Raw genomic sequence first — 11,436 nt, forward strand, 5'->3', positions numbered from 1 at the left:
GGATGACCGGAGCGAGGGAGCCACAGAGCACTTCACCACCAGCTTTAGAGTGTTTACACTTCAGGATCATTTTCAGATCATTTGAATCTGATATTAAGTAAGAGCAAAACAACATTCCATACTTTTTCAAAAATATCATGGATGCTTTTCCTAGCAGAGTATACAATTTCCTAACCATTTGCTCTTTTGGTTCAGTTTGGTCTGCACAAAAAATTAGAAAGAGAAGCATAAAATTACTAGTCGAGTTATATCTCATTTTGCTGAGCTCTTATGTGCAAAAGAAAATTCTCAGCTAGTATATTTTATTTGGTTTCTGAATGCTTAGTGCCATCAGAATAACAGCTGGATTGCTGGTGTTTCTGCTGGTGTTTCTTCTCACCCACAGCTTCTCTGGTGTTGGCATCACACTGCTAAATTATTTTCACTGATTTATTTTGTAGTAATTTTATTGATTAGTTTGATCTCCAGTAATGGAACAAAACAGGGTTTTAGATAGAAGGAGCCACAGCTCTTAAAGCCATTACAACTGTGAAGGGGTTGTGAGGTACATGTAGTACTGAGGGTCTTTTTGTAACATGCATAAGTAGTAGATTGCAAATATTTTTATTTTAGTTATTGGCAATATGGTTTGCATACATTATTTGGCTACTTTCAAAAAATAGCAAAGTGTTATTCTTTCATCTTTGTATAGGAGAGGCAGGAAGGAATAGCTTTCTTTTATGGGTTCCTCTTCTTTTCTTTTGTATGTTCCCTTTGACGTCAGTTCCACTTACAGCTACAAAAACAGAGCCTTACTTTTCTTTATAGCCAAGAGGAGCTGAAGTAGTAGTGTTGAAGAGCAACATGTTTCTTGGAGCACTGTTTCTTCACATTATGTAGTCTTTGCCAGCAGTTCTGCCAGACCACTGATGTGATATCAGACCAGCTTGTCATCAGAAGTCAATAGGAATTTACCTGTTCACTCAGGACTGTCAGCACTGTCCTCTTGAAGGTAGTATTGAAGGAGAGGACAGGCATGGGGCTTAGTTTTTCATGTAATCTTTGTGTCTTTCAAAGCCTACTGAAATAAGTATCTATGGTCTGAAGTCAGATTTGGAAACATTAGCCTATAATTTTACAGAAAACACAACAATATAAAAAGCCCTATAAAATTTAGTGGAATGTGATGGGAGTACCCATTTCTAAAAACTGTGTCCAGGACACTTTGAGGATGAAATTCAAGCTACTTCAGGAAAAAACTTCAGATATGTAATACCTTCTGAACAGTCACTGTGCAAATGTAATAATTGTGTGATTTTATTCTAGTTGCTGCTGACAGAAAATACTTTTTTCTATACTAGGCTTTTATTTTGTTCTGGAATTGAGAAAAGGCGTGATTTGGCAATGACTATTTTACTCTTGATGTCTGGCTGTTCTGTGGGCTTAAAATTAGTTGGTGCAGCTATTACAGAATATAACATTTTAAATGTTTGCGTAAGTGCAGCACAAAATGGTGATAAGGTCACAAGCGCATTGTACAGGCTAAGCATTCAGTTGTGATTAAGTGGTGTGTATGAGCCCACACAATGTTTTATTCCAAAATGTGCATGTGAGATAAAAGTTAGAAAACCGTTAAAAGCTTCAAGATCCCCACTGTAGCGGGTTTTGCATAATACGTTTATACTCCTTTGTGTTGCTTGTATTGGTGAGTGTTTAATATATTGTTACCTGCTGAAGTTCATAAAGAAGCTCTGAAGAAATTCAGCTCTCTATTTTAAGGTCATTTATCCAGAATACAAGTGGGGATTGATAGCATGTGAAAGAAAACAGTATGCTACTCCAAGAAAGACCTGTGTGGAAGGCCATTACATGACAGTAAGCAGAGAAGCATGTTAATGTGAGGATAAAGAACAAGAAAACATGAAGTTGTTCCAAGAGCATCTCTAACTGTGAGGTTCTTAATCCTGGAATACTGGGACAGAAAAGGGGTTAATTTAAAATGATATTTGACACATTATTGAAAGGATTAGGTGATGTGCTTGTTGACTGATCCAAGAAATTTATTAGGGTGAGAGAACTCTATGAAAATTATCTGTAACCACTTGGCATAATGCTGCCTGATAAACAATGTTCACATGTTGGCATTCATGAAGAGTGGAGTTAAAAGGCCTTTATTTGAAAGTGTAGTGCAGCCTGACCCGAGATGCTATGTGTGACCTTTTTCTTTGCAGCTTATAGTTAATTTTGTGGAACTGGAAGGGGATTCTGCCAAAGGCCTTGATAATGATGAGATGATTTATTTATTCATTTGGCTTCTGAGGAGATAAATCGGGTATTGGGACTGTTTAGCGTAGAGTTCAGGCCACCAAGACAGTCTGGGGCTGGAGCACTTGCCCTGGGAGGGAACCTGAGGGACTGGAGGAGATGGCTCTGAGGGCACTTGACAGCAGATGTCCAGCCTGATGAGGAGGGAGGTCACTGAGACTTTTGGACTAGATAAAAAGGAAGATGGCCCTGGTGAAGACATTTAATCAACAAGACAAGTTGCCCAAGGAGGCAGGATAAAACCCTGAGCAGCCTGGTCTGGCCTTAGACCTGACCTCTTGTGAGGACGTTGTAGGGCTACAGACCTACAGAGGCCCTTTGACCTGAATTATCCCATTTTATCCAGAGATACAGATAATCCATAGAATTATTCTATGGCCTATGGATTCTAACAGAAAAGCTATAGCAAAGGATGTTATTAACTACAAATATAAGGGAAGTATTGAGAATGAGTTGATAATAACTTGAGAGGAAATTAAGAACAAGGCTGGTTAGTTTTCGTTTGGAATACATTCCTAAAATTGCAGAATACTCCAGCAAGTGCTAGTGAGTATGTTTAGTTTAGTTTACTGGCAAAGGAACTAGCGCTAACAAGTTAACACTATCTCAACTGGTTACCTATGCTGTGGTTTTAAGTAACTGAAAAGTTGTGTCCACTTGCTTAATGGAATAGCTGGCTTGGAATACCTGACCTTGTTACAGGTCCCTCATGACCATGATTCAAACGTAGCTGCATTTTTTTCCCCTGGCATTACCAAAACCTAACATATAGATTAGCATGAGAATTACTCTTACTGTTTTTAATGTACAATTTTAAAATATATATATGCACATCAACTAGTATTTTACAGCATGAAGTCTTGACTGTAGTGGGGAAACACATTTCCAGAGCTTCTCTGGTGGAAAGAATTAAGACTTGGGAATAAAACCAAACTTGCCTAACAAACCAAAAGAATAAATGTGGTGCACTGGGCACAGAAGGAAAGGAAAATAAGTATCTTGTTGGGAATGCCATGGTGTAAAAATTGAATAAAACTTTAATACTTGATAATGATATAGAATTAATGTAACTTTCTTATGGTGTTCCTTTATAGGAGTATTACAATACTGGATGTGCATAAAACTGCTCTTGCCTTTTATTTGTGGTGTTTTACAGTAGGAATGATTAAAGTATTTGGTAGACATTTAAGGTTATGTGTTAAAACGAGCTGTTTGCATAACACGAAATTTGAAATATAGCATTAACAGGAGTATTACTTGTATAATTATTTTTTAACTGGGAAGATAAAATTATGCCCTGGCTTCACTAGTTGTCGACACTGATTGATGCACAGCAGCCTCCAGCTGGAAGGAGGTTTTCATTGGAAGTGACAGGTGCCACAAGGTTTATTTAGGACAACCTCAACCTTGTCCTGGTTAGTTTGATAATGTTTGCCTTATGTATGTTCAACCGCTGTATTTCCTGCGTTAGAGCCTTGCGTTACACCAATATTGCTATCTGTGCTGCCTCAACTACAAATTGGATGAACAGCCAGTGACACTTTTTCAATATTATTACATTAAACCAAGTGGATTTTGATTGATAACCTAATATTCAACTAATGCAAAACATCAATCATGGCAAGTATATTAATTATTTAATATTGCAGTCTAATTCAGAAATCGATGTGCTGCATGAGGGAAAGGGAAACTTACTGTTCCCAGAAGACCTAAGACAGGGAATGATTAAAAAAAAACCCCAACCCTGCTGTACTCTTGTGTGTTAGTTCGATACAAATCTTTATTCATTTGCCAATAATCTCTTCGCATTTTCCACTTCAGGACCTTTTTTATCAGTTTTGAGACCTATAATTGAATTAAGTCTGCTTTCAGCACAGGGAAAAAGGAGCTGCACAAATATTGATGAAGTCATGACACGGATGGCGCAGGAGACAGACCACTAACAGGGCAGGTTTTATACCAGTAGTTGGGAGCATCTGTATCTTGGATCCTGCTTCCAAAGTAATTTAATTATTTGAGGTCATTTAGCACCTCAAAAATAAATGTGGGAGATTATTTCTATTTAAATATTGTCTGAACACAATAATAAGTTCTGGTTTGAGAATATAGAACAGTGGTGTAAGGGAAGTGCATCTTTTTCTCCATCTTTTTCTCTTGCTTCATTCATGATACATTCAAATAGAACAAAGGTACATGGCAGACATTTTTGAAAGCTTTATAAAATCATAAATAAAAGCATTCTATGAAAAGTCCAAAATACTGTACAGCGAGGTGGTAAAATGCATACTTTAATGTAGCCTTATTCAGTATCTAGTAAAATTTCATACATATAATGATTTTTTGGTGTAACTTCCCATTATACCTTTCCCAGCCTGTAGCAAGTGCTAAAGAGAATGGAAGCCTCAGTCTCACACACTTAGAGGAATGAGGAATTTGGTTGGGTCTCTTTCTCCGGTATTGTGATATTTTTGAATAATTTGTTGAAAAAGTAATATTAGAAATACATATTACACTGAAATCCTTGTGGGGTGGTTTCTCCTTGTTTGCCATTGTTGTAGCACATCTTCCTCAAGAGGTACAGTTACATTTCTTGGAAGCAGGCGGAACCTGAAGTCAACGAAAGCAGAAACTAGCCTCCCTGTTTAGTAGCTTGGGATTTAAGGATTTTAAAATTTTCTTTTGCTTCAAATTTCTTTCAGGCTAATTTTTTTTTTTGTATGTGTCAGGATTTATTAAGGAATAATTTTCACTCTGAATTCTCCTTGCTTTTCAGTGTTTTTACTCTGATAAATTGGTCCATTTTTTTCGCAGCTGTCTTTATGCAACATTACTTCCCATTTTTGTATCTGTACATTTGTATGTTTTTCAGCTGTCAGGAGTCAAGTTCAAAGTTTCACTATGCTTGCCATGACCTTGTTAGTTATTATACAATTTATTCAGTCTATCACCTTTGTAAATAGTCACAGAATTTTATTATTGAAGCAGTGGCAAAGCAGAACCATGAGTCACTGAATGTGGATTTGATAAATTGCATTCTGTATGGTCTTGTTTTATTATTTTCAGTATGAACAGTGGAATAATTATGTTTAAAATGTTGTTTTTTAAATGCCTGTCCTTTTGCATGGCTGGAGTTTATAGCAATTTCCAGGCAGGCAAAATTTGAGGTTTTAAATCTGTAGTTGTGCATTAGGTTAATTAATATAGTTAATACTTTTTAGGTGTTGCAGTGATTAAGATATTAAAAGTAAAAGATTTTACATACTGAAGAAATTACATGGCTTTGACATTTCTGAGTTAAACATAAATTGTTGTAGACAAGGGTTTAGCAACTATTTAGAACTTTTGTTCTTCTGTTACAGGGACTCTGGAAACATCAAAGCTGGATTAGAACATCTGGTAAGTTTTAATTTTCTCTTGAACATTTGCATCATCTTTGATATCTGCATTCCAAATGAACACTTTTGAATGAGCTTTGAATACCTTGAATTGAGAAAGTCAACCATTTCCCAGAGGGTCAGCTTACTGTTATTATGTGAAGGCACTTACATTTTCATTTATCTTACCATTTCAAGGGAATTTTAATTTTTTTAAATTACTTTTTTTGATGTAGAGATGAAATAAAATGAACTACAAACCTTGGATTGATGATTGCCTTAATTATAAACAAAAATTGTTTGGTGTTGGATTTTTGGCATATCCTGATCTGAAAACAACAAACTTGTGATTAAAAAAAAAAAAAAAGACACACACACCACCAAATATTGCATGCATAAATATGGTACGTTTTAGTAATTTGAAGTCTTTGAGAGAAGTGCATAGCTTTGTTTTGTTCTCGTCTTTGCTTTATGAATAATGTATTGACTTAAATTCCATTCAGTGCCGCAATAGAAAATAATAATTGAGGTTCAAAATATTTTTGGTTTAAGTAAGCATATTAAAACCGCAAGTGATGGCAAAGCATACTTAACATTAAAAACTAATCAGTTGATCAAAACTGGAAAAAATACAATATTGTCTCAAGTCTGAAACTCATTGAGCCTAGGATGCTAGTATCAGCAATCATCAGAACATTAAGTAGTTCATCTTAACAGATTTTTAAATCCCATTAAATAAAAATATTTGATATTAATGGCATGTATATCTCAGTACATCATGAGAAGTGTTTAAATTAATGTCTTTTTATATAGAAATATTATACTGCTCTATACTAGTGTTAAAATAATATCATAGTGTGTTGCATGAACATTTGAAAAAAAATTGCTATTCTGTTGTTGCTTTTGATTTTGGGAGTCACTTGGGAAATACGATTTGTAGGAGCTTGTGTACCAATATATTCTTGGAGTAACAACAGGATGAAAAGGATGTATATTCCGGCATAGTTGTCAATAGTTTCCCCTTCATAATGGTGGCATATTAAATGTTCCATTACAACTAGTATTTTGTTGACTCTGTAAATAGAATAAATAGATGAGTGTTACGAATAGTTCTTGGAAGCAGTTTGAAATTAATCTTGTTTGCTAGTTCCATTGGTATCCTGCATGCTAGTTGAGTCTCTTAAATTTTTAAAATGTTTCATTCCTCTGCTAGTGTCAGGTACTTGTAATCTGATGGGTTCAGAGAATTTTTCTAATGCATTATAAAGATGCTGTAGTCTTGACAGATGACCATGATGGGTACTTCTTCTAAATTGGGAGTGCTGCGATAGTGACAGCTGCAGGTCTGATTTATAATGTCACCTCACTCCGACAGGTGCAGGAGAAGAGGCTCAATGGGTTTTGCGTAGTGGGAATAGGTGGACCAGGAGTGGGGTGCACTGGTTTTAAGGGCTTCCCTGGGATTTGTGGAAAATGAGCTGGAAAGGTTCTCTGCAGAGCAATGCTGTGTTAACTTCTTTGCAGGGTAACACGCTATATATTGGAATAAAAATTTAACTTCGTTAAATGTGTTAGCTGCTTTGTATTTCTCTGAAAGACGTGCCAAAACCCTCCAGGTCTGAGAATTCTGTGATCTTAGAAGGTATGTTCCGGGAATGGGTACTCAAGGGAATTAACTGTTTCCCAAGACACCCAGAGATGGGAGTATTTGTGCTGGAAACTGTTGTATAGCTCAACATTATGTCAGATAGGTTCACAAAGACCTTTTGGACTCCAATGAATTATAGGGACATTCCATGCAAGAATTAGGTCACATGATTGCTTTAAATTACTGCATCTCCAAATACTTGTAAGGAAGTTTTCCACCCTAAAAAAGGCAACAAAAAACCAAGTCTTTATAATTGACTTGGTAATCTGTTATCTAATCCCTTTGGTAAAAAGGGGTGTTTTACAGTTTGGGATATAATCTTTATGGGGTCTGTATGTTCCCATTTATCTGTGTGCATATCCCGTTCAATCAATTGAAGCCTATTTTACTGCTTACCCATGTTTCAGTAGGTCCTGCCATCCTGGTATCTAGCATCTAGCAACACACCAGTGTAAAATAAAGTAGTATATCGACTGTTGTTAAAAATAAATAAAGGTCCTTTCCAAACCTAACCGTTCTATGATTCCATGATTTGGAAATGCTTCCAGTTTAAAAACATGCTCTTCTAAACAGAAATACTGGTTTTGTAGATTGGAGAACTATTCAGCAGGTCTATGTGCCTGTTTCTCAGTCAGAGCTGGCCCTCCTGGAGGATCTGTGCCAGCTGCTGCTGGGTGGAAGGTCTATCTGCCTTTCCATGTGTGCCACAGCTGCACTCCTTGCTGACCATCGGGACTTAGGTCAGCTCAGAAGCATTTACTCAAAGAATCTGGGTGGTTATTTGCTGAATTAGACTCAGCAATTCCTTTCTGAATAACAAGTTTTAACAAACTGGAGAAATCTTGTCACAGACGATTATATATCTGCAACCCTGAATAGGTCCTGTTTTCTATTAATAGCTCTTCCTAATAAGAACCATGGAGCCTTCCTTGTGGTTTATTCATTAGAGATGCCTCATTTGTGTCTTTTGTATAACATTTCAAAGCAATAACCTGCTTGTCCTTGTGGTCAAGCAGCAGAGTCTCTCTGTTTTAAATGGTGAAGGGCAACCTGTCATTAATAGCTTGTTTAGCCCATCAGCGGTTTGTAAGGATATAGTTATTGTCTGCCAAGAATGCAGGCACTCCCCCTGTTAATCAATAACCCCCAGCAGGTGCAGATCACGCTCTTGTGAAGCTGACTGTCGCAGTGCTTGTGCATAGCTCTGCCAGGGAAGCTGCTGGAGATCACTGTTTACACTTCTAATTGCATAATGTCTCATAGGTAGCATATATTGAGGTCACTGATTCATAACTAATATTGTTTAACTCTGTCTGGCAGCTCCTTGGGGTTTTTAAAGAGATCTTTGTTAGAATGATTTATCTAACCAACCAACCAACAAGCAAAAATCAAACAAAAAAACCCCCAACAACCAAAACACCCCCCCCCCAAAAAAAAAACAAACACAAGCAAACAAAAAAAAAAAAAAGGGCCCTCTTTTGTCCAGAAAGTGTTAATATTCATTTACTAGGCATCACTATCTTTTTCCTTGGAGCTTGCATTTAGTGGCTGACCTCTCACTGATTTCTACTGGCTTAGTTTCAGACTTCTGGTGGTTACAGCTCAGTGGTCCTAGGATGGCTGCTGGACAATGTCTAATACAATTGTTGGCTTTCTAATGAGCTATAAAAGCAAGCAGCCAATTATTTGTGTTCACAAACAATTAATTAACACTCTTAATATGAGTAATTATGTTTATCTTGGTATCCTGGCAAAATTCCATGCTGGTCAATTATATCCTGCAAGCTTGAATTCTCTCTTATTGAAGAAGCATCAGGCTGAATAGATGGTTGAGGTTTTTTTCCTATTGAAATTCTATTTAATTGAAAATGAGACTTTTTTCCCCACAACCTTTTATATATATGTGTGTGTGTGTGTGTCTGTGTGTGTTACTAAGCATTCCCTTCTCACATGTCCTTTCATAAAATGCCAGTCATCAAAACCTGAAAAAAATTCCATTGGAAAAGCACCATGATATTCCTGGAGTTGTAATTTTCAAGGCCCATCTCCCATTCTTAGTTTCTAACCAAACTCCATTCCTGGGTAAGGTCACTGGTGAGGAAGTGATTCTCTAGAGAGGCCAGCTTTAGTCCAGCAGATAAGAGGCAGCATTAGAGGAAAGCTGGAGCATGGATAGGATACAGTAATGGCAATTTAGTGTGGGATTCACTTTCTGTGAAATCTCCTCAGTCTGGCACAAGAATAGTCATATGGGCAGTGTGCACAAGTGGATATGAATGGGTTGCCTGAACTGTATAACTTCCTTTTTTTCCCATTTGAGCAATGGGATTAGTATATCCCTATGATGGGGCAAGAATATTTAGCCTGGAGCCACCTACTTAAGGAAGCAGTTGTGCAGAAAGTTACCTAAGTGTCCTGGGTTCAGCAGTCGCAGTCATTTTTCTTTTTCTTGGTAGCTGATGCAGTGCTGTGTTTTGACTTTTGGGCTGGGAACAGAGCTGAAAACAATGATGTTTTGGTTTGACCAAGGACTTTGTGGGCCTCATGCTCTGCCAGGGAGGAGGGGAAGCTGGGAGGAAGCAGAGACAGGACACCTGACCCAAACTGACCAAAGAGGTATTCCATACCACAGCATGTCATGCCCAGGAGGGAACTGGGAGAGTTACCCGGAAGGGGCTAGAGTGGACTGCAGGGTTGGAGAAGGTATCGGTTGGTGCTTGATCGGGCTGGGGGGAGCAAGTTATCGGTCGCCTGGTGATGAGGTGTTGTATTCTCTTCCCTTGTTATTTTCTTTATCATTACTATTATTGGAGGTAGCAGTAGTGATTTGTGTTATACCTTAGTTACTAAACTGTTCTTATCTCAACCCGTGGGAGTTGCATTCTTTCTGATTCTCCTCTCCGTCCCTCCGAGAGTAGGGGGAGGGCAAGAAGGGGGGGGGGGAGTGAATGAAAGCTGTCTGGCTGGGGTTAAACCACGACACTAAGGAAGGGGCATTATCATGAAACAAAAATGTGCAAATAAAATCTTCTGTCATCCAGAAGGTAATCAGATTTTTGGAAGGGAAATAGTGCTGAAAGGTGCTAGTGATATAACGCTTGTAGATCTTAGTCTGTAGCTTGTGATGTCATGAGAAATGCTGATCTATTTCTTTTCTCATTCCAGTCATTCATGTGTCTCTCTCATTTACTGCATGGGTACAGAGTTAAGATATTTTACATATAAGGTGGTTTTCTTATAGTAGCTCTTAGAATGGGGACAAGTTTGCAGTTTGTTCAGGCAAACATTAAAATTGAAAATTCAACTTGAATCTTCTTGGTAATTTGCTTCATAAAAGGTAGTAGAATAGATACATAGGTAATTCCTTTTGGAGTGTTAGGTGTACAAACACAGCCGCTGATCCTGTCTTCCTTTTGCATTGAGCCCAAAAAGTCATTGACTAGCATGAGGTTACAACTGAAAGCACTGCGTTCTTCAAAGGTGGAAATGCATAGCTGCAGATGGACACAAAGGACCCGAAGGCAGAAGTGGTGTGTTCCTGCAGTATTAACGTTAGATGGGAAGGAAAGAAAATCTTACATACATTTCAAAATACTTAAATATTTTAGATGTCAATTTTATCAACAAATGGAATATAGATAATAGTTTTCATCATGTGACTTCTACCACACTAAGAAATCTAGTCATCAGTGTTCATAAAATGGTTTATGTGCATGACACAACTGTGGAAGCTGCTACTCCTGATTAAAATGCACCATACAGAACAGAGAATTGGGCATGTTTAGTAAGCTTTACATATGGATGCTCACAATTTAAAAGTATTCAAAACATATGATTGATCAAACATTTTAAAGGGATCTTTTATGTTTCCGTTTTTCAAAGTAGATAAGAGGAAATGGCCTGAAGTTGCACCAGGAGAGGTTTAGATTGGATAGTAGGATAAATTTCTTCACTGAAAGGGTTATCAAGCACTGAAACAGGCTGCCTAGGGAAATGGCAGAGTCATCGTCCCTGGAGGGGATTTAAAAGATGTGTAGATATGGCACCTAGGGTCATGGTTAGTGCTGGACTTGGCAGTGCTGGACTCGATGGTCAAGGTCTTTCCAACCT

At 37.6% G+C, this 11,436-nt stretch overlaps 1 protein-coding gene across 2 annotated transcripts in view; it reads left to right on the top strand.

The window, feature by feature from the left end:
* RSRC1 (arginine and serine rich coiled-coil 1) overlaps positions 1-11,436 on the top strand; it is a 168,945-nt gene that overhangs the window by 62,750 nt on the left and 94,759 nt on the right. For both annotated transcript variants that reach the window (XM_061371629.1, XM_061371630.1), the window contains one exon: positions 5,664-5,700. In XM_061371629.1, the coding sequence (XP_061227613.1) occupies positions 5,664-5,700 (37 nt within the window). The remainder of the gene's footprint in view (positions 1-5,663; positions 5,701-11,436) is intronic.

This window comes from Neopsephotus bourkii, unplaced genomic scaffold (genome assembly GCF_033783945.1).
Source record: "Neopsephotus bourkii isolate Nb327-2 ecotype Australia unplaced genomic scaffold, CSIRO-AGI_Nbou_v1 NB_1574, whole genome shotgun sequence".
Classification (NCBI taxonomy): Eukaryota; Metazoa; Chordata; class Aves; order Psittaciformes; family Psittacidae; genus Neopsephotus; species Neopsephotus bourkii.